The 25113-nt window shown below is 35.0% G+C and overlaps 1 protein-coding gene across 16 annotated transcripts in view; it reads left to right on the plus strand.

Moving 5' to 3' along the window:
* Positions 1 to 25113, plus strand: part of GPHN (gephyrin) — a 635834-nt gene that overhangs the window by 468483 nt on the left and 142238 nt on the right. For all 16 annotated transcript variants that reach the window (XM_019833155.3, XM_019833153.3, XM_019833151.3 and 13 more), the window contains one exon: positions 11555 to 11597. In XM_019833155.3, the coding sequence (XP_019688714.1) occupies positions 11555 to 11597 (43 nt within the window). The remainder of the gene's footprint in view (positions 1 to 11554; positions 11598 to 25113) is intronic.

Genomic DNA, 25113 nt, shown 5'->3' on the forward strand with positions numbered 1-25113 from the left:
ATACACTAGGGAACAAACTCAAAAATAAGCTAGAATTCAGTTAATAGACAAATTATATTAATAGGTACTCCCAAGCCATAAATTTCTCAGGTAAAATTGTGAAAGACTTTGAAATAGACAAGACTTATTTTTGGCTGTCTTGTCTAGGGTACCCTTCTGGATCGTCTTCTCCCTTCTTTGAGCTATTGTACAACACTAAATTGTAATATGTAAATAGTCATGGAAGTTATTCTAATCCATAGGAATAAACATCGTGTGTATTTGGAGATGCAAATGATTTTTGTTCAATTGATCTGAAAGTTCATGTCAACATTCCTGATGGCCCATGTGTGTGAGGTATTTTTAATTCTTTTTTGAACCAATGGGAACATTCTTCTGGTTCTCTTACTAACACTTAGATAGAAATCTTTGACATAGGTTTATTTTATATTTGTATGAGAGTCACGAATTTACCTTTTTTTTAAAAAAATTAACTTCTAACACAGTTATCCCTTCTTTATAAGCTAAATATTTAATTTTAATGGCAATGGATTTTCTGCTTTTCCATTTGATTTAGCCCAGACATCCAAAACTTGAGAATTCAGAGAAAATGCAAAGGGCATGTGTAATGGAAGCAAGAGTCTAATAATATCAAACTACATCTGTAAACTGTTTATTACTTGGTTAGGTCATAACAGACTTGATTAACATAGTATATACCACACATGGTTACAGTATAAGGCTTTAGAAAATTTAGTTCTTATCTCCAGTCCTCAAAGGAACATCCTAAACATTTTCTAACCCACTGCTGTTTTACTAATATAGTATAGAAATGCCTTTGCCTTTGTATATCTTCCATGTGCCTTATGTGTACTAGTTAAACATTTAGAAAAATAAAAACTGCAGTACAACAGCCTTTGAGAAAGGAAAACTATGTAGCCAATTCTTATATGGTGTATTATACTCAGTAGAAGCAGGAGTAGTTGTCGTTTTTTAATGAATAAGTAAATGATATGACATAACATTTAAGAATGTGTTAGGGGAAGAAAATAATTTTCCATCTACCTTTCTGAGTCCTTGGCTAAGACCTTTTGTAACAAAAGACAGATTAACAAGAGATAAACAAAAAGAAGTTTATTAAAATGTATACCTCATATATATCTGAGAGTAACTCCCCAAGATAGCCTAAACCACCAACTTAAATACCATCTTTAGCCAAAGACAAAATTAAGTGGAGGCAGAGAGGCCAGTTATGGGGAGGTTACCAGAAAAAAACACAGTAAATAAGAGTAAGGTTTATTAAACAGATTTGTATCTATGTCGTTTCCATTGATAATATTCTCTTCAGGTACAGAGAGGGAGACAATCTTATATATTTCTTTTATAAATATGAATTTCCTTTACCAAAGGGTAACTTCCACTTTCTTTTCAGAACTTCTTGTGTCTAGTGTTTCTCAAAATAATCAGCTCAAAAAATCTTTATACCAAAAAGGTACATTTTGGAGGGGCATATTCTGCTCCTCCTTATGTGCCACCCCAAAATATAGCATATTGATTATTTTGAGTTAAAGTAACTTAAGAAACAGCCAGTTCAAGAAGGATACTCTAACCCTCCTTTGTCCCCCTGAAAGCAGAAATAAATCTCCCATGTGAAAGGACCCTCCCTGTACTGGAAGTGTTGAAGGCATCCTTATCACCAGAAATAGGGAATTTAGCTCCGAGAAAGCTATATAAACAAACCTTGTTACTTCACTAATTTACTACCCTAACCCCAAACCCCTTTGTCCTGTCAATTCTTCACAGATTTATTCTTTCTCTATCTCAAAGGTACAAAAGCTGATTGTTTTGGTCACTTCTTTGAGCCTTATGTCTCTGGGGCTTCTGTACATACAAAATTAAATTTGTTTTTCTCCTGTTAATCTGTCTTATGCCAATTTAATTATTACACCTGCCAAAGAACCTAGAAAAGAAGAAGGGAAAACGTTTCCTTGCCTACAGCATATTCTGCTATCCTTAAGTGAAAACCAAGGAGAATATTAAATCTAGTTAAAAACTCCGTATTCTTAAAACTCATGTTTAATGAAAGCCAATGTGACTTTCTTCCAGAAGTGCCAGAAAATGATAATAATTACAAATGCTTAATAATTCAGAGTTTTATATTATTAACTATATTCGTCTTTTAGGCTCTAGTTCATAAACCCATAAAGTTCATGGTTTTTTTTTTAAACTTTCTATTCAGATACTTGAAGTAATCTTACTTGATCTTATTTTTGAGAGCAACTGTTGTTGCTCTTGTTAGCAAAAGAAATTAGCTAACATTCTGAATTACAGGTCCAGAGTATCATCCAAACAATAGTAACAACAAACACAGTAATAACTAACACCTATATACCATTCACACTGAGCCAGATACTCTTCTACTCAAACACTTGACACATATTGTCTCACTTTCTTCATAAAAATCCTATGAGATAGGTATTGCTGTTATTTTATATATTAGAAAACAAAGACCTGAAAGAGATTGTAACTTACCTACTGTTATACAACTAATAATGGTAGAGCCAAGATTCAAATCCAGGCAGGCTGTCTCCAGAGTGCTACTCCCCAAACTGCCTTTCACCATACCAGTTTTCCTTCATTCCTGCATCCACCTGCCTATTCTGAGTGGTTCTTATTGCTACGAGAAATAGTCAAGAGCAAAAGACAATGAAAATTCAAGGTCTGATTAGGAATGCACTGATTGCCACTGGTAGGCTAGAAAGATAGGGTCATTTACTGGTGTACAGAGAAATGAATTTGGAAGTCAGGAAGGCTAAGTTTCATTACTACTTTACTGTTTGATCTAAAGCCAGTAACAACCCCTGCTTTGTCATCTCTAGAGTGAAGACAAGTTACACTATAAAGTAATTAATTATTCATCTAAAGATTGAGAAATGGTGTCAAGAATAATCTGAAATCCCTACCAGTCAAAAACTAGTTTATTCAGTTTAGTCTGAATATATATATTCAGATGATTAGATAGTATATATCTATCCCTTATATTATCTAATTCAACGTCAAAATTCTCAGAACAAACATCAACTCAAAAATATTGTTGGTACCAAAGAGAGACCAGCCTGAGATTTACAATTTTCTTAAAATCATTGTGAGTGACTCAATTTAAAATTAAAGCTTTATTGATAATACATTAAGGATATTCACCATTGATATCTGAATTTGTATTCTGTTGAGTTATGGTGATAACCAGTTCTGTTCTTAGTTATGTTCTGCATATCATACTATTCTCTTTGAGAATAAGGAACTCACCAAGTTACCTATAAAGCAGCATAAATAGGCTTTTGATTTTAAGTGTTAATTATAATTCATTTCACCAACTGTGTAACCTGCTATAGTTCCAGCTTCTTTTAGAAGAAGTCAATACTGAGAAAGAAAAATTCTTCACATTTACCTAGAAATTAAGAAAGCTCAGTGGAATTTAAGATAATAATAATTCATGTAACAGTGGGGAAACAGTTACAAATAGTCCTCTGGAAAAGATTGTAAAATTGTATTGCTTACAAATACTGTGTGCCTGAAAAGGCTTATGTTATACATAGATAATAGCTTTGTTGCTCTTATCTGTGTTCACCACATGACTAAAAGTTCAAAAAATAATTAGTTGTGGATAAATACGTGTGTGTGTGTGTGTGGAAGTTCACGTTTTGTTAGGGAGTTTTAAATGTGATGACTTTAATGATTATTCCATGTAATTAAATATCTAAACCAATGGGAAAAGAGCAAGTGAAGCAGAAACTTTTTATAAGCCTGAGCTCATAACTTTTTGATAACCATATTTCTTTTTGTTTCTTACATGGGCTATTAAATGGGCAATTGGTTAATTTCATTACCAATTTTATATAATTGTTCTCAAAAAAGAAAAACTTCTTTTATATATGATTTGCCAAAGAGCAGCAGATGGATGTAGGAGAGATTTCTTAGAGCAACAAAATCCTAGAGATAAAAGGAAGCTTGGAAATTGTCTATTTCAAAATTTTTTAACCTTTTCTCTCCTATGGAGCCATTTGGAAATCTGGTAAAGCCTACAGACTTCTTTTCAGAAAGTACTTTTAAATATATAAAATAAAATATGTACAATTACAAAGACTAACGAAATTAAAATCATAGAAATATCTATAAAAACAAATTGTGTAATACTGCCTCTTTCAAAATGCACTAAATAACAAAATCTAGCAGCAAGTCATTACACTACTATAATTTGAAATCTTGGTCAATATGAACAATATTTTAAGGCATCCATAATAATTTGAAGTAATAGATCCTGCTAATATTACTGTGGTTTGTCTCCTAAGCTCATAATGAAAGAAATTAATAAAATTTAATTAGGTTGGTGAATATAAAAATTTTAATTTTTTTCTCCATCCCAGTAAATGAACTCCTTACTTTTATCCACAGGTTCTCTCAAGGGCTCCTATCATCCTCAGTTGAAACCCCTGGAAACATTCTCATTTTGCAGATGAGGGAACTAAGTCCCATAGAATTAAGATAGCTTGAGTAAAATCATACAGCACAGCATTAGATTAATCCTTGCAAAGGTAACTTCAGACTTTAACTCAGCCTTTTTCTGAAATTTTAGTCTAGAAATTGGCAATTATAGTCTGTCATTTGTCACTGACTCATGGCATGATATGGAGCAAATTCTTTATTGTCATTGTATCTCAGATTCTACCTAAGTAAATGTAAGTGACTTGAAATCTACATAAGGATAATAATGATGACTTAGACTTGTATTGTTCTTTTTCATTTATAATAGTTTTCACTTTCACAAACAATATCCTACTTAATTTTCCCCATTTTATGGATAAGAAAATTAAAACTCCAAGATGTTAAATGTCATGTCTGAGGTCACACAGCTAAGAATAGAAAAAACCAACATCAGAAACCATACCACTAGACTCCAGAGTATCATGCTGCCTTTCATGTCATAAAGCAAAACTCTGAGTTCCTCAGTTGAATATGTGTTGTGGTAATATAAATCTAATTAAATACAAATGAATTGTCATTAGGTTCAGATAAGCCAAATACTTGTACCCTAATTTATCCAGATAAAGTGATGAATGAATGGAACTATGGAAAGAGCTTTTCTAAACCAATTCTCCATTTTTGATATAAGAATTGAGATGGTAAAGAAATAGAATTTTAAAAGTCTGAGATTGTAGAGTTGTTGGCTTAATGTTGTTTAAATCAAACCTTTCTTTCCTTCTGTTTCTGGGTAGGCTGAAGAGGCAAGTAATCTAAGTACATGCCAATGAGGTCCTTTTTTCTGTCCTCTTAAGTTTTATTTTTATGAGTAAATGGTATTCAAAGAAGTTTGTTCTTTCAGAGGCAAACTGCTCTTAAATAAGTTAAGTAGGGTAGAAAAGTCAAAGTCAAAGAGCCAAACTACATCAAACATCTCTTTTATCGCTGTCATTCTAGTGACCTCACCATATAGAATGCCCAAATAGAATGCCCTTTTCTCTTAGAAAATAAGGAGTCTGCTTAACCTGACCTAAAATTTTTGGTGTAGAATAACCGTTATTGGACTCCAAATGTCACTGTTTGATTAACCTTAAATAATATTAATAATGTGTTTTCCAAATTCTGAAGATCATTCTGTAGGGAACTCAGATATGTCTTAGCTATAATCCACATGCTTTTCTATATTACATTTCTTAATATGAGCCCACCCAGCTAAGTAAAAATCATTCTTAAGATAGTACAGGAGTGACTGTGATCATACTTGTACTATAAAAAATAAATTTTAATGTGCTGAATTTGAAAAAAAAAACTATGATTACTACAAAATAAACATTAAGAATTAGCAAATGTTTACTCTGTACAGAGCACTATATTTGACATAGTAGGAAATATGAAGAGAATTAAAGCCATATCCTTTCCCTCCAAGAACCTGTAGTACATTTGGGGACCCACATCAATAATTGGAATATAAATAACTATGGTAACTCATAATATAAGTTCAGATAAGAGGCTTTAAGAATTTAGGTAAACCTAAAACTAGAATCTGGTGATTGATGGTTGTGCAACCGTGGGGATTTATTACAGTTCATCAAACTATATACATAAGATGGGTGAATTTTATGGTAGGTAAATTGTATTTCAGTAAAGAAATTAAAAGAGTTTAGGGTGGGACACTTAGCTGGCTCAATAGGTAGAGCATATGACTCTTGATCTCTGGGTCTTGAGCTCAAACCCCACATTGGATGTGGAGCCTACTTAAAAATAAATAAGTAAAAGTTTGAAAAGAAAGAACTTAGGGAAAGAAGAAATAACTTCTGATTAAGGAACTTTTGGAATGGTTTTTGCAGCTGGCACATTTTAAGCTAGATCTTAAAGGACAAGTAGTATTTGGATCAGAAAATAAGCAAAAGGTATTCCAGACAGAATAAATAGCTCATTTAGTCTAAAAGCTCAAGAGTACAAGAAATATTCTAGAGGAGCTAGTTCAGACTTTCCTGCAAGCCTTAGATTTTATATATTCTTTATAAAAGTTTTATATATAACTTATATATATAAAACTTGCTTTCCTACCAATATGTATGGCCATATGGCTATGACATTTCCAAAGTTTTGGTCAATCTCTCTTGGAAAGCGTATAACTGTACATGGGTTTTATTTCTTTTGGGGGTTCAGAAAGAAGACTTTGCCTCCATTTTAGCTAATGATCAAGTTACAATGAGGAGGATATAATTATTTTACAACTGTCAGTTCCTCCACTGATTATAACATCATAACTGACATTTGTTTCTATCTTTATAGCTTAAAATCCTTGATACATGTCTTATTTCCTTTGAGCCCTTTAACAATCTTTATTTCCCCTGTAAGGAAATGGAGATTCAAGGAGGGCCTAGAGCCTAAAATAATAAAGACATGCTAAAGGGAAGGTCAGGATATTCTGGCTTGCTAAGAATAGATGAGGGAGAGGAAATGGTAATATAAGTAAATAATCTTTGCATTATTAAAAATCTAACTAAATTTCATGTCACATATGAATAAAAAAATAGATGAAGTTAACTACTATTATCAATAATAGGAAAGCAAAGTTGAAGTTTTTTCTAAGGAGCTGATATACCCTATTGACAGGAACAACCCATGTTAAAATAAGTTTTGACAGTAGAGAAGAGTACATAGGAAATTTAGTAACCATTTCTAAATAAGTAGTCTTTGTTGTGGTTTGTCTTTTAAAATGTAAGATTAAAATTTAAATTATCTTCCTACACCATTGCCATAGAATTTCTCAAATTATATAAGTAAGCAGATATACAGAAGCTTAATTTCTAATTTAAAATGTGACTGCTGACCAGTAAAATGATGCTAAAAATAGAAAGATAGGGCTTTCTTAATGTCCATCAAAGACAACTTCTTTAGTTCTCGACTTTGACCCCATATGACCAACCGCTCAGAATTTTTCAGTATGAAACATATTGTATAGATTTATTCCTAATATTTGCAAGGAGAAAGAATACATATTAGCCTGGTGAGCAGCAAAATTGAGGCAGTTTTTATGTAACCTGAGTTGTGCTAACCTGCAATCAAATGTAATCTCCATTTTAATATTTATACATCTTTATATTGTTATGAATCTATTCTTAACATGGGCTTTATTTTATTTGTTTCTCTCCTCCCTCACTTCTGTGAAATGCAGAAGGGAAAGGATGTTTGTTATTCACACATTGTACCCCACTAACTGGTGTTACACATCTGGCTTCCACTGGAGAGCCCCTGACATCGCAGGGAACGGTGATCAAAATTCCACACACTAGCTTCAAGCTGGGGGCTCATAGCTACTGCAGCATTGAAGGGGGTCTTTTCCTGGCTTCTTTAAAATAAGCATGGTGATGGGATGGTTTAAGGGAAGAACACCTCTCAAATCACATGACCACTGCTGTGCTTCCGTGTGTCCTGCTTTCTTCATAACAGCTTGGCACTACATTTTTTCCCTGTATCTTAATGGTTTTGTGTGTGTACGAGTGGGATGGGGTGGGGAGACTTGTCAGTGGATGGTTATACATTATGCATGCATCTTTCAGTGTTAGAGTGATGTGCCTTCCCTTATGTGTCAAAGATTATAGTCTCACAGATTAAATATTCTGTGTTCCTGAGAGATTGGACTGTCTCTCTTATTGGTGTGAGATTCATGTGTTTTGATGTTTACCCCCTCAATTGTTCTTCATGCTGCATTAAACATAAGTTGAAATGTTCTCCCATAAGAGTTAGCTTTTCATGTTGGGCTGAAAAAGTCTTCATTTCTGTGTAGCAATTCATGTTATTATAACCTATGGCTTTCAATTGTACCTCCCATAATGAAGAGCTGACTTTAAACACTGTGCTATTCTTGTTATGACCTAAGCATAAGGTAAGTCACTTCTCTAACTGTATTTAAAGATTGTGGTTGTTTGTTAAAATTTTCTCAGCTTTGTTTAAAGCATTTTCACTTTTTTTCTTTACCATTATTACATGCTCTCCCCCCTTTTGTTTTCTGTTTCATGGCTTAAGATTTCTTACTGTACAATGTGATCCTCAGCAAAAATTATATTATACATGTAAACTCATGTTGAAATGAATTAAATGAATTATTTGATGTCTGAAAGCAGTCTTGATTAGTAAATGAATACCTATGTTTTCAGTAAGTCTTTTGTGTTTTTCTTTTCCTCCATTGACTGTAATATAATAAATGCTGTTTCTAGACATTATTTTAGTTTAATTCCAGTTCAAAGGGGGTTAATTTTCAACACCATAAAGTTAGATGTTAATTGTAATAAAATAACATAATCCAATAAAATAAAGTAATAGATAATCAAACACCATACCTTTCATTTTTAATCCCCAATAAATTTGGTATTAGGTCAAAATGTCAATTTTATTTTGTTTTTCAGACTTCCCTTTGTTTTTTGTTTTTTGTTTTTCCATTGACTAAAAAGCCAGTGTAAGATTTAAAAAAAAAAAAGTGAACTGTAAAACTTGGGACAAACCTGTGCTACCTTCTTTCTAATCCATATATATGAGAATAAGAACAGTAATTGTTTCTTGATTTTATTTTTTCAAGTAAATCCCATTACACTGTGAGTTAGGTAAAAATCTTCATATTGGGATTTTATAAAATTAGGTAAATATTGTAAAGGTGACCAGTTTCATGGTATAAGAGAGAGGGGCATCACTTTTGCATATATATTTTTAATATCTTAAAATTATTTTTCTCATTTTTTAATATATACTCAAGATCACCAAAGTAAAGAAGATCATGTAATCATTGATTTTAAGTGATTTTCCTCAAATCTAGGTCAAATAGCCAGTGTAATGTAAATGAGAAAACATTGGTTACACTGCTGTTGGCAATTTGTGAACCAAAATGAATACTCACATTCCAGAAACTGAATTATTTTTTATCACCCAAATTTCTGCAAAATATACAGTTACGAACTCAGGTGCCACAAAACAAGATTTTGGGTTTCATTATTAAATTCATGCTATGAACATTTTTTTAAATTTTTTAGCCACCTAAAGTAGGAAGAGGGTTTTTTGTTGTTGTTGCTGTTTTGGTTTGGTTCAGCTTTTTGGTAAAGCTAGCTAGTTTTTCACCACCATTTCCATTTAGACATTATCTAAATCTGTTGAAACATTTGACGAGACAATTTGAACTACTCATCTGAAATGCTCTGTTCATTATAAATCTCTTGTTTCTATCCACACACTAGCTCCACTCTAAATTGGAAGGGCTTAAAGATGAACTCTGGAGGAATAGAGGCTACGACTTAAGAGTAACTATTACTGATCAAAGGAGCTGCTTTCCATTCGCAAACATTGCTTTGCGCTATGGGTTTGGGCTCCTTCTGTTTCTACATCTTGTTGAAGACTTTCTTGACTTCCATTTGACTTCCTTGAACTCTGTTTTTGTCTTTCAGCATTATCCCTTTTTTTTTCCTTCTCTCTCCCAGATTTTTCTCTCACTCTGTTAGCTTTCTCTTGTGTTCCCTGAACTGCTTTTAAAAATGTAGTTTAACTCTTTATTAAGCTTGTCTATTAATTTGTCTATTAGTGTTTGTTTCTTTTCTCCTTTAAGGCTGTAGTGGTATACTTACACCTATTTTCATTCCATGGTGTAGAAACTTGCTTGTTTATTTTGCAGCAAGTTCATTAGAGATTCTTACTCTCTTAGTATGAATTTTCAATAAGAAATAGCAGAACATTTTGCATTCACATATTGGCTCCTTCTATAAACCCATACTTTCTTTTCTCTTGTCTAGACTTATTTCCCCAGACCTCTCTTTCTTCTTTTTCTTTTTCTCACTCTCATGTCTTTCTCCCTGTATTTTTGTTTTAAGTAGTCATTAATTATTTTCCTTTCCCATTTGGTCCATAATTGTTTTTCAATAGAACTTCTGAGTAAAAGAATGTAAGAATATTATCTCCCAGATTAGCTTCTTCATTCTAGTGTAGCTTATAACTAACTAAACAATCTGGGCCAAAAGGGAATAACTTTAACATCTGGAATTATTTTTCCCTTTTTTCCCCTTTTTTTGGTGTGTGTGTGTGTGTGTGTGTTTTTCTTGTGTGTATGTTTGTGATTTTTTTTGTTGTTGTTTCTTTAAACATTAACAATTGTTCTTTTCAGGGAAGGACAACCATAACCCACCCTAAGTTGCAACATTTCTTTCATAAGTTGTTTCATTACAATAGTAGATTGTGTTAAGCAATAGAAATTAATTTGTTGTATATATTTACATTTGGGGCAAGCTGCTGGGGAGTGGGAAAAAAGAGGTGTGCAGTTTAAATACAGTTTCCTCAGATATTAACAAACATGTATGCCATCCAATGTGGCTTTTGAATTCAACACTTTTGTAACATTTAAAAGAATGTTCTGCTTGGACATCAACTTTTTGCATCAAAGCATAAGGGTTTCTGATTGATAAACTTTATTCACACCTAAGAACTGGTAAATAAATGAGTTCAGTTTTATTGATTCCCAACAAAGGCATCTTTCATAGCCAATATTATAACCAATTATTATAATCAGTAAGTAACAAAAGTCATTGGAATCACACATTAATATTATATATGAGGATTTTTCTGTTTTCCCCTTATCAATGTGTACAACTAAAATTACTACAATGGAATATTTTATTACAACTTTATTACCTGGATTGCATTATTAGTCTAGTCAAGAGTTATCACAGTGCCTTAAGATTAGGGGTCTGTATTCACACCTGAATATGTTGTAACATTTTTTTCCATATACTAATTTCAGTACACATCAATAAAAAATTGCCTTTGGTTTTGCCTCTGTGCCATTTATAATGTTGTACCCCCAGTTTTTTTCAGAAGTCTGCTCTTTCTTTACAGTAAGAAAAAGACAAAAAATAGGAAACAAATGTAATATATTTTTACTACTATGTTTTGATATCTGAGATATAGTGAGCCTTTGCTCCTAAACCTCAGGAGCTTGCCCATTAAGTATGCATACATATCTGGCTATCTGTGTTTTGAGCCCTAAATTACTGAGTTTATGCTCTCTTTGCAGGTCCAGTCCAGGTGCAGCAGCAAGGAGAACATTCTCAGAGCCAGTAAGTATGCCATCATTTCAGATGGACTATAAGACTGTGGTTCAACAGGAAGGAGAGCTTAAAAATATTTTGGTGAAAGAATGAAAAAGAGCATTTTGGGTCAGTTTATATAAATGTTAGGGTTTTTACCTCTTAAGAATATTATCAATATGTTAATGAATATTGCCTTCATTCCAGTTATTTCTGGAAGCCTACACCAGAATTTTGATAGCACTTATAACTAAGATTGTAATGAGTTCCTCAATGACTCTGTGATTAGAACCCTCTTTAACTGCCCCACTGCCAAAAATCATTTGAAAATAGACTAACTGAAAATAATAATATAAATCCACTATAAGCATCTAACTTAAAAAAAAAAAACAAGTGACTCTTAAGAGGAGTTGTAATCATCTTGTAAATACAAATTCATTCCCGAAATATCCTGTTTTCACAAACAGCATGTTTTCAAACATAGTGCCATGAAACAAGGATGAAGAAACCTTAATTTTATTTTTTTTGTTTGATCGCTAATAACATTAACTTGGAAGTCCTTTAACTTTGTGTATTATTCATGTTTCTATCTTATAAAAAGGAACTGTAAATAGCTTTTCCTTACCTGTATCCTTGAAATGATATAACATGGGAGGTTGTGCCTTAAAAGTTTGGGGATCCTAAGAGAAAAGTACTATATAAATGCTAATAATTTAATATTGTTCTCTGTCACTTAAAATTAATGACATCATCCTATCTTCTCCCTGATCTTTATCAAGAAATGAAGTTCAGGTGGGCCATACGTAACTAAATGGGTCTCTTGCATACCTACACCACTGGGAATTTTAGTAAACAGGATGATTTTCCAGTAGAATATCTGTATTTTTTTTTAACTGTTACAAAAGTAATTGGAGAACTTCAAATAGATACAAATGCATGTTTTGTTTTATTTTCTTTAGTGTAAATTTTTCCCATTTCTGTGTTGTGAATCTGTTATGTTAGCTTGAAACCCTTGAGTTGGTAAGCAAGCACACTGCAATTACTTGCCCAGGACTTTTATATTAAAGTTGTATAAAAATAAATTGAAGCAAACAGATTTTACTGGTATACCACTGTAAGTTTCCACAACATTTGACAGACAAGTGACTCGAGGGAGGCTCTTCAATATAAGAAATGTAACATTCTGTAATCCCTTGCTAAGACCTAAGGTTGAGAGAAATCTGAGTCAGGGGAGTGATGGTATAATGTTCACTAAAATAAAACTGTGCAGATAAATGAGCTTTTAAATGACATTTAGATGATTACTGTATGATTTCTATTTATTGTTGATCCCAAGATGATGATGGATCATTGATAGTGATTATGATGGTTAGGAACAAATATAATTTCTTACTGACAACAGATTTCTTTGAATCTTCTTACACCTTTATCATGGATTTTTGTGTTGTTAGAATGTCTTTCATTTCAGTTATGTTCTTACTGGCTTATAGACTATTAATCACTTTGGATGGACGTCACAGTGGTCCAGGTTTTCCTGATCATGTTTTCTTAGGATGTCATAGTCATGTACATGGTCCATATAGCCATTTAGATCCATATAGAGAGCCCATCCAACATTGTAACCTATCTATAAGTTTAAGGTCTTTCCTTTCAACACCACTTTGGTAACTCGTAGGCACGCTCATAGCCACACCCAAGGCTCTTTCATCACCATGAGCTGTTCTACCTCTGAACTTTTTTTTTTAATTTTTTTAAATTTTTTAACGTTTATTCATTTTTTGATAGAGAAAGACAGAGTGTGAGTGGGGGAGGGGCAGAGAGAGAGGAAGACACAAAATCCAAAGCAGGCTCCAGGCTCTGAACTGACAGCACAGAGCCCGACACAGCACTCAAACCCACGGACCATGAGATCATGACCTGAGCTGAAGTTGGACACTTAACCGACTGAGCCACCCAGGCACCCCCTCTACCTCTGAACTTCTTAACTTCAATATCTAATTGCTTATTTAATCTGCTTTAATCACCCTTAGTTTCATCCTTTGCCTTGTACTACTATATTGCAGTCATAGAGACCTAATTAGCAGTTCCTCATTCTCCCACTGCTGTGTTCTGCCTCTATTCTTTTAGGAGTGGAGCTTGGTGCCTGGCTCTGAGGCACATGGAAGCATGCTAGCTCCCCAGGTGTGGAAGCTCTCTGTAAAAGAAGGACCCAGAAGCTCTTCTTCTTGGGTTTTTATGACGACTTCATTACATAGTCATGATTGACCAATTCATTGGCCACTGGCTGATTCAACCTCAGAGGCTGGGGAAGTAGGACTGAAAGTTCCAACCCTTTTTTTTTTAATGTTTATTTATTTATTTTGGGAGACAGAGCAGGGAAGGGCAGAGAGAGAGGAGAGAGAGAATTTCAGGCAGGCTCTGCACTGTCAGCACAGATCCTTATACAGGGCCCAAAATCACGAACCATGAAATCATGACCTGAGCCAAAATCAAGAGTCAAATGCTCAACCAAATAAGCCACCCAGGTGCCACTGAAAGTTCCAGCCCTTTAATCACATGAAAAATCACTTGGTCCTCCTGGAAACGAGCCCCTGCCTTAGGATGGGGTCTAAAAGTCACCATGATTAATAATAAGATACTCATTTCATCCTAAGGCTCTGAGGTATTCTCAAGAACTGTGGATGAAGACCAAATATATCTGAGGAATATATTTTGGTCTTCTGAATGAACAAATATATATTTCTTATAAATTTTATATCACATACGATACGGGAGAATACCACTTCAACAAAATCATAGTCTCAACTAATACTTTCTCAGAAAGGGAAGGACAAACTCAGGATACCTAGGAGATTTTTTTATTTAAAGCAGATCTTTTAATGTAGAGCTTGATTAAAATTAAATAAGGATTGTTATATAATCATCTCAGAATCATGGACATAGCAAGGCAAGGGATTCTGAGAGTCTTGGTATGTAAATTGTCTTTTGATAATTTCTATTTTTTAAAGTTTATTTATTTATTTTGAGAGAGAGAGATAGAACAAGTGGGGGAAGAACAGAGAGGGAGAGAGAGAGAATCTCAAGCAGACTATTTAAGAAGTTCTAGAATGAGTAATGAAGTTACTTACAACTTCTGTCTTTTAGGGGAGATTTTTCTGGAATAGTGAAGTTATGTTAATAAACACAATGGAATAGTAATGTTATGCTAATAAAGACAGAAAGTTGTGTACTTATAGATGATTTCAGGTATCAAGGTTATCCTTGTGGTCAGTCTTCAGCCTGATGTCTGAGAGTGTCATCAGTCAGTCAATCCAGACCTTTACTAAGAAATCACAATAGTAGTCAACTGTCTAGAGAAGTTGTCTCAATCTTCATAGGTGTCAAGTTCTCTTGTGTTGACAGTTGTTGTTATTGGATGATCATTTATTGAGCCATCTGATGAGACAGCAATTGTATAGCAGCACTTAGGACTGGGGAGATCACATATCTGAACCCAGCTACACAAATGTGAGACTTAAGATCAGAGTTTGTAGTCCTTTTTCTCAGCCAGGAGATAAAAAATTAAGCCACAACAACTATATACCCAACAAAGTAGATAACCTAAAATATATGAAAAAATTATTAGAAACAACCAGCCTTTGAATCATAAAATAGAAAATCTGAACAGACTGATTGCCAGTGAGGAGATTGAATCAGTAATCAAAAATCTCCCAATAAAGAAAAACCAGGGGCACCTGGATGGCTTAGTCAGTTAAGCATCCGATTTTGGCTCAGGTCATGATCTCCAGTTTATGGGTTTGAGCCCCGTGTCGGGCTCTGTGCTGACAGCTCAGAGCCTGGAGCCTGCTTCAGATTCTGTGTCTCCCTCTCTCTCTGCCCTTCCCCAGCTTGGAGACTGCCTTCTCTCTCTCTCTCTCTCTCTCTCTCTCTCTCTCTCTCTCTCTCTCTCAAAAATAAATAAAAACTAAAAAAAATTAATAAAAAAAAAAGGAATAACCGGGACCGGATGGCTTCCCTGGTGAATTTTACCAAACCTTTAAAGTAGAATTAACGCCAATCCTTCTCAAACTCTTACAAAAAATTTTAGAAAAGGGAACACTCCCAAACTCATTTTATAAGGCCAGCATCACTCTAATACCAAAGCCAGGCAAAGACAACACAACAAAAGAAAACTACAAGCCAATAGTCTTGATGAATATAGATTTAGAAATTCTCAATAAAATACTAACAAACTGAATTCAGCAGCACATTAAAAGAATCATTCACAGGACTCCTGGGTGGCTGTCAGTTGAGCATCTTGGTTTCAGCTTGGGTCATGGTTTTATGGTTTGTGAGTTACAGCCCCAAGTCGGGCTCTGCTCTGGCAGTGTGGAACCTGCAGACTCTCTCTCCTTCTCTCTCTCCCCTTCCCCTACCTGCACTATCCTTCCCTCCCTCCCTCCCTCCTTCTCTCTCTCTCTCTCTCTCTCTCTCTCTCTCTTTCAATAAATTTAAAAAAAAAAATCATTCACTGTGATCAAGTGGGATATATCCCTGGAATGCAAGGATGATTCAATACACACAAATACATAAATGTGATGCATTAATAGAATGAAAGAAAAAACATAATCATCTAATAGACACAGGAAAAGCATTTGACAAAATTCAGCATCCATTCATGATAACCTCAACATAATAAAGGTCATACATGACAGGCCCACAGCTAACATTATACTCAGTGGTAAAATGTTGAAAATTTTTCCTCTAAGATCAGGAGCAAGACAAGGGTACCCACTCTTTCCACCCTTATTCAACATAGTACTGGAAGTCCTAAAGAGAGCAATCAGGCAAAAGAAATAGAAGGCATCAGAATTAGAGAAGAAGAAGTAAAACTGTCTATATTTGCAGATGACATGATTTTATCCTTAGAAAATCCTAAAGACTCCACAAAAACCTGTTAGAACTAATCAATGAATTCAGTAAAGTTGTAAGATAAAAATTAACTTACAAAAATCAGTAGCATTTCTATACAATAACAATGAAATTATCTGAAAAATAAAGAAAGAAAATAATCCCATTTATACTAGCATCCAAAACAATAAAATACTTAGGATACATGGATAAAAGAAATTGAAGAAGATACAAATAAATAGAAAGCTATCCCGTGGTCATGGATTGGAAGAGCTAATATTATTAAAATGCCCAGACAACCCATAGCAATCTGTTGATTCAGTGCAATCCCTATCAAGGTTCCAACAGCATTTTTTACACAGTAGAAAACAAAATATCCTAAAATTTATGTGGAACCACAAAAGACCCCAAGTAGCCAAATCTACCCTGAGAAAGAAGAACAAAGAGAGAGGCATCACTCCCTGATTCTAAGCTCTATTATATAGGTATAGTAATCAAAATAGTGTGGTACTGTCATAAAAACACATACATAGACCAGTGAAACAGAAACAAGAGCCTAGAAATAAACCCATACATATATAGCCAACTAATACTTGACAAGGGCGTCAAGAATAGTCAATGGAGGGGCGCCTGGGTGGCTCAGTAGGTTGAGCGTCCGGCTTCGCTCAGGTCACGATCTCACAGTTTGTGGGTTCGAGCCCCACGTCGGGCTCTGGGCTGACAGCTTACAGACTGGAGGCTGCTTCGAATTCTGTGTCTCCCCCCTCTCTGCTCCTCCCCCACTCATGCTCTGTCTCTCTCTCTCCTTCAAAAATAAATAAAAACATTAAAAAAAATAGTCAATGGAGAAAAGATAGACTCTTATGATAAATGGTGCAGGGGAAAATTGGATATGCAAATGTAAAAAGAATGAAACTTGACACCTGTCTTAACGGCACTTAAAGAATTAACTCAAAACGGATTAAAGACTTAAATATAAGACCTGAAACCATGAAATTCCATGAAGAAAACATGGGAAAAAAGCTCCTTTACATGGGTCTTGGCAATGATTTTTTTTGGATATAACACCTAAAGGACAACAAAATTAAAAAAAAAATTTTTAATAGGATATCAAACTAAAAATCTTCTGCAGAGTGAAGGAAATGATCGGCAAAATGAAAAAACAATATAAGGAATGGGGAAAAAAATTGCAAACCATATATCTGATAAGAGGCTAATATCCAAAATATATAAAGAACTCATGCAACTCAATACAAAATAACAATAATAATAATAATCCAATTTTTTAACTGAGCAAAAGACCTGAACAAACATTTTTCCAAAGATATACAAGTGGCCAACAGGTACTTGAAAAGCACTCAACACTTCGTAATCATAAGGGAAATTTTCAAAACCACAAGGAGATATCACCTCATGCCTGTTACAATGGTTATCATCAAAAAGATAAGACATAACAAATGCTGGAGAGGATGTGGAGAAAAGAGGACCCTTGTACTGTTGGTAGGATTGTAAATTGGTACAGCCACTATGAAAAAACACTATGGAGGATTTTGACTCTTAAATCAAGACCCACTTTTCCCACCTCTTTTAAAAATTAAGTTATCCAACAGTCTTTTTCTGAGAAAAGAAACAGCTGTGCTGACAGCTCAGAGCCTGAAGTCTGCTTCGGATTCTGTGTCTCCTGCTCTCTCTGCCCCTCCCCTGCTCATGCTCCCTGTCTCTCTCTCTCTCTCTCTCTCTCTCTCTCTCTCTCTCTCTGTCAAAAATAAATAAACATTAAAAAAAAATTTAAGTTTGGTTACAAAAGCTAGTTCCCGGGGCACCCAGGTGGCTCAGTCAGTTACAGCTCTGACTCTTGATTCCTGCTCAGGTCATGATCTCATTGTTCATGAGATCAAGCTCCACATTAGGCTCTGTGCTGTCACACAGAGCCTGCTTGGGATTCTCTCTCCCTCTCCCTCTCTCTCTCTCTCTCCCTCCCTCTGCCCCTCCCCTGCTCACGCTCACTCTCTCTTTCAAAATAAATAAATAAACTTATTAAAAAAATAAAAACTAATTCACACCAAAAAAATCCCTGAGAACCTTTTCGTCTAGGTATGATCTAAGAGGGGATTTTGGATTTCCATCTCTCTAGCCTATTATATACTTTGTCATCTGAAAAAGTCACCTAATAGTTGAGTCCAGTTATCCAGGATAGCAATGGATTCATTACAAGGAAGTAGAACCAAAAAAATCTGGGTGGCTACCAAAGAAAGATGTTTACAAAACTAGTTTGATTGTATGCTTTAGCTAGTTTACAAGTAAATAATAGCTGGGTACTAGACACATACCAATGAATAATTAAAAATGCAAAAAGCAATATTAAGAATAGGGCAGTATAGATGACATGGTTAAGAGAAGCCTTAAACTAGGAGGACAGGGTGGGGAATAACAATGAAAATAAAGAACCAAAGAATGTGTATTAAAGCATGGTAGTCAGTTGTGTTTGTTCTATGGATCTTGGGTAGAAGCTCTCTACATCTCATGGTCACAGGTCTTAGTTAGAAGATGTCTCTTCCAGAGGACTATCTGCCTCTAGAGAGTTCCTAAAAACACCCCAGCTTTTCCACAAATTCAAGAATGGATTATTTCTGAGACATGAATACAAAAATCAAACCTTTGGAGTTGCATTGCTGTGCTCATTGCTAACAGTACCTTATAAGGTCATCCAGTGGGGTACCAGAGCTGTCTTTCTCTGATGTCCCTTCCAAAAGACCATGTCTCTGGGTTTTAGGTCGTGCAAGGATTGTTTAGAAGAGTATTGAGGAAAGACAGTTCATACTTGTTTATGAGACTTGGACAGCAGGAATAATCCCATGCCATAATTAGCTCTATCTGCTTCTCAGTGTGGAATTTAGAATCAAAGGTGATCTTCCTACATGTATGGACTGGGCTATTACTAATTCATGTGGGGAGTTCATGAACCCCAGAAAGACTTGATCTCATTGGCATTAAAGATAATACCTTAGACCATGGAAGTACAAGAGTCTTCTAAGAGTTCAGCTTATTTAATTTTCAAAATTATATTTCTTCTCTCTACCTTTCCTGAAGATTGGGGGTGAGACTGACAATAACATATTTAAGTAAGTGGCAAGGCTTTACAAAACTCTTTAGTAATAGACCCAGTAAAATGGATGCCTCCATTACTAGAGAGGTCATGAAGCCTGTGACCCTAGGCTGGGAACACAAAATCAAGAAAATTTTGTTACTGTTAGAGTTGTAGTTGATGGTTAAGGAAAGACTTCAAACATCCCAAGAACAAGCAAAGAATGATCAAGGCGTATTCAAAACCCACTATAGAGACTAGTGTTATATAATTTATTTAGAGGTGTTTAAGGGGGCCCTGAGGTTTGGGCTTTTGTCCATGTTCCACCTTTAGTTTTACCAGGATTATGTTGGTGGCAAATGAAATATAGTAAAGCTTTCCCATCGATGTAAAGTATGTACATTGGCAAATTTGTTCTTTCACTGGTATGTAATTTCATGTAAAATTTTTACAAGATTCCATTTGAGGTCTTTCAGTGCTACTAAAATAGCCAATAGTCAATTTACATTGAGAATTCTCCTAGTACCTCTTTTCTGATTTCAGAGCTGGCTTTTAAACCAAACAGTTGGTCCCTTGGGGTATTCTGAGTTCTATAATCTTGGTGAAGGCTGTCTGTCAGTCTGGCATGATTAATAATCAAAACATTTCCTTTAGCCTCTATATTATCTCCTTCTGTTTGAGCTCCTATTTTGTATTATCCACTTCCTCAAAAAGCATTGGAGCATTTAAAAGTTCTATAATTTGCTAACCATTCTTAATTAGGATTCCTGCTGAGGTCAAAAACCCACCTTATTTCCAAAGCATTTCAAAATCATGGAATAACCCAAAAGCATATCTACTATTAGTGCATATATTAACCCTGTTATCTCTAGGTAATGGAAATCTCTGCTGTGCTCACAAGAGTTCTACCACCTGGGCAGATTTGCCTCTGGCAAAGGATCATTCTTATTCTGGGGATGAAGTTTTATGACAATTAGGTAGGAAGTTATTGAAGAGCTCATTTTAACTCACAGAAGCCCTGCTCACGTTTGGCACCCAAGGAAGAGGTTCAGTTTCTGAGAACTTGGTTAAGTCTTATTTTGGCATGGCAGTTTCAGAAAAGTTGAGAACTTATTGCCTGCAATAAGTCAGTGAGACTCAGGAATCCTTTTAATTATCTCTTAGTTACTGTCATGGGAAAGTTTTATAAAGTCCTTACTCTGTCGGGAGTAGGAAATTTACTTCCTTGAAACAAAGCATATTCTAGCTAATGACCTTATTGGAAACTTTATTTTCTTTGTGCGTTAAAACCGTAAGTAGATAGATGGAATCAGTCTTAGAGGTCACTCCATCTTTAGAACACAACAAAAAGTTATCCACATATTGAATAAAAGTACAATCCCAGGGAAATAGAGTCCTTTAGGTCCTGGTTGAAAATTTGTGAAAAGTAGGAGAGTATTTCAGGAAACCTTTGGAACTTGACAGTCTAGGTATATTGTTGATTTTCTTAGGTGAAGGCAAACAAATATTGACTATTTTGACCTAAACAGTCATTAAAGAAAACAAAACATAAACCTACACCATCAAATATGCAGCCTCAGGAGGCAGTGAAGATAAAAGAGGTTTAGGGATGGGTTCTGTGTGAAAAAGGGAAATGACTGTTTTATTATAGGCCTGACATACTAAACAAATCCATATCTCCACCCACTGGGCTTTTTGATTGGAAGGATAGAAGTGTTACAAGAATAAGGGCAAAATATGTCGAATCTTTTCTCTATTTACTTTCACCTACCAATTTTAGTGCTTCTTTAGATTTGGGTTTAAGAGAGCATTTTGTACTTTGGAGTAGAGGTGTGGATGGCTGGTGTGAATCTTAATGTATTCAGCCCCAGTAATTCTTGCTATATTAGTTGAATTTTTGCCCACAAAGTGAAAAAGTTCTGGCATTTCCTTGAGATTTTCAATTTGGGGTTGATGTAAACAAAGGTACTGGCAAATCAATACCCAAATTAGCTATAATCTCGCAAAAAGGGGAGTCCTTGGGGCACCTGGGTGGCTCAGTAGGTTAAGCATCCAACTTCATCTCAGGTCATGATCTCGCAGTTCACAACTTCGAGCCCCACATTGGGCTCTGTGCTGACAGCTCAGAGCCTGCAGCCTGCTTCAGATTCTGTGTCTCCCTCTCTCTCTGCCTCTACCCCGCTTGTGTGCGTTCTCTCTCCCCCTCTCTCTCTGTCTCAAAAATAAGTAAACATTTTTTTAAAAAGACATAGGGAAGTCCTAAGGGATTTCAAGGAAGAGTATTTAATCTAGCAATTTCATTTATACAGTACACTCCTATCAAGTTAGCAGGTATGATATCACAGCGGAGGGAAGTATATTCCTCTGTTAAATATCTAGGGCATACAGTTATGAATGTAACTGTCAGAGTATTTTTAGAGATGCACACCAGTACATAGTTTTTTACTTCCAGTGGGGAGATCATGTAACAGTGATAGAGTTTAAGGTTGATACTATATGCCCTGTATCAATAACAAAAAATTTTATAAGGTTGCCCTTGAGAATTTAGAGAAATTTGTCCCTGGGAATTTAAGGGTAGAACAAAAAACTGGACACTTGATTCTCCCTCAGAGCACCTTCATTAACTTCATTTTTTTCCCCTTTAGTTTCTTAACTAAGATAAAATAGTTATTTTTTTCAATGTCCTTTTTATATATAGTATCTGTAAGTATCTTTATCAAAAGATTCCTCCTTTCAGGATTTAAAAACCCTGATAGGAGCATCTACTTGTTTTTATCTGTAAGGCCATCCATTAATTGAGTTTTTTGTTGTTATTGCTCTAAGACTCAAAATACTCAGCAGGATGCTAGAAGTCTGGCAATGGTATTATTTTCCATATTAGTTTTTGCTTACATACAAAATCCTCTATTTTTGTCTTAAGACAGTTTACAAAAAAAAAAAAACTAGGAGAGAGTTAGGAGTCACATCTACTTTAAGGTCTACTCCTGAGTGCTATCTAAAGGTATTAAAGAGCCTCTCCCTGAAATCTCCAATGTTCTCATCCTTTCTTTGCCTATAAGACTACATCAAAGCCCAAACTACTTTCTCAGGAAAGACTTTGTAAATAACCTTCAAAAGACCTTGAGCAACTTCTATAGCTTTTCTAAACCCCTCTGGTTTCTTGCAAGTCAGGTTCTTCCTTTTCTGCCTTTCCTTTGGAATTTTTTTGCATCTCAAGCTTCTACTAGATATTAACTAAATGTTTAGATCTGGAAGCCCTGGATTATAAACTTTTAGAATTATTCTTTCTCTGCAAATTTCATTCTATCCTTTCTAGGCTTTGGAAAATCATTGATAATTCTCAGCTCAGAGGAAGAACAGGGCTTAAAATCAACCCTAGGGGGCATTTTTCTGTTCTGAAGGAAGTTCAAGAGGTAACTGAGCTTTGGAAGTTCTGGCCAGCCAAAAGGAAAGGGAAGTGGAGCAGAGGGAGAGATGAGGCAGAGGAGAATGGGGCAGTATAGGATGAAGAAAGAGAAATAGTAGGATAAAATCCACGAAGTTCAAGATGTGATTTTGGAGGATCTAAAAAAGACATTGTTTAAAGTTTTTCACACTTTTATTTTACCTTGGCCAAGGAATTTCTTGGAGCCAATTTTGGAATCTTAATTTCTTTTGGATATTTCCTCATATAATAAAAAAAATCCAGCCCATTGGATGTTTGGGATTTTGTTCCTTTTTTGTTATATAGCATCTCTCAAATTATTTTATTTTTTCTCCAAATTTTTATTTAAATTCTAATTAGTTAACATATAGTGTAATATTGGTTTCAGGAGTAGAATTTAGTGATTCATCACTTACATATGGCACCCAGTGCTCATCATAACAAGTGCCCTCCTTAGTAGCCATCAATTATTTAGCCCATTCCCCACCTACCTCCCTCCATCAACCCTCAGTTTGTTCTGTATCATTAAGAGTCTCTTATGGTTTGCTTTCCTCTCTTTTTTTTTTTTTTTCCTCTTTCCCATATGTTCATCTGGGTTTTTTTTTCCCCTAAATTCCACATAAGTGAAATCATACAGTATTTGTCTTTCTCTGACTGACTCATTTCACTTAGCATAATACGCTCTAGTTCCATCCACATTGTTACAAATGGCAAGATTTCGTTCGTTTTCAAACAATTTTGTCTAAATTGAAAGTTCCCCAAAGTGGCCACTGTAACTCTAAATTATCCTTGGTGAAATTAAAGATAAGTGCAAAACTTCGGGTTATAGCATAACTACATGTAAGAAGTAGGAGTCTGGCCTGAAGGAACATAGATTTAGATTTAGACTAAGACAAACTTGAAAACCTGTGAATAATCCAGCCAAGAATGTTGCTGGGCACCTCATGTGCCAGGCTTCCAAAACCTAATGGCTGTGCTGTCCCACTACAAACTGACATATTTATAGTTCCAGAACATGGAAAGGCTTGATGGAGACCTTTCTCCAAAAACCAGACTGTCACTAATAAAACAAGAACATAGATACTTCTCTGACATTGATGAGTGACCCAGGGCAAAGTTTATCTAAAGGTCACAACTTTAAGAAGAAACCTGAACCTCTCAATTCTGAAGGCCAGTAAGAAAAAATAGACTTACCGGGACTATGTCCATCTTTTTCCAATGAATTGTCCCTTTACAGAGGTATAACAACAAAAAATAAATAAGTGAATGCATGAATGAATGAATGAATGAATGAATGAATGAATGACTAGAATAGACAGATAGTAATGTGATGTCACATTTCCACCAAGGATAAAAGCTCTTTTATATATCTGGTCTGATTATCAAAGAAGTCCTAAAAATGCTTTCTTATTCCTAGGAGACAAAATTAACTTAGCACTTGGAGAGCTGAAAGAAGAATCAAGAGTTCAAACTAATGTGAGACTTTCTTATCTCATTGTAGTAATGGGAGACATTCCCATTCTCTAAAGCTGGAGGCTCAGAGGGCCTCAGAGGAGCTTGCTGTTATCAAATCAAGAGTCTTGGGCTTTGTTAAGAAGGAGGTCAGTCTTGGCTAGGTCTCTCTGTGGCTTCTATGTTTGTTAAATGCTAGCTCCCCACAAATAAGTTTTTGTAATAAAAGAGAACACCGTTAGTAGCATTTCAGCGTGAGTTCAACTTTGAGGTATTTTAGGATGTTTTGAAACTAGGTTTAAGTTGAGTTTTTCATTGTGGCAGTTTGGTTAGAATTGGGTAAAATCATGATAAAATAGGTTAGGATTGGTGGACATAGCAAGGCAAGGATTTTGTGTGTGTGGTGTGATTTTTTTTTTTTTTTAATTTTGGCCATATTCTGCAGAACATTTGCATTTAAACAAAATTAAAACCTGAGCAAAACTCAAGTTGAACAAAGAGCCAGTGCTAACTCCAGGAGATCCACAGGATTAAAGACAACATATTAAAATTGTGATTTGAACACATTGATTTTTGGTGTATTAGCTCATTTAACTACTACCTTAACACGTCAGCATGCATACCCAGGAAGTAGAGAAGGCTTGTGTTAACCACAACCTAACCAACTACACAGAGATAAGGAGTTATATTTTTCA

The sequence above is a fragment of the Felis catus genome, chromosome B3, assembly GCF_018350175.1.
Source record: "Felis catus isolate Fca126 chromosome B3, F.catus_Fca126_mat1.0, whole genome shotgun sequence".
In the NCBI taxonomy this organism is placed as follows: domain Eukaryota; kingdom Metazoa; phylum Chordata; class Mammalia; order Carnivora; family Felidae; genus Felis; species Felis catus.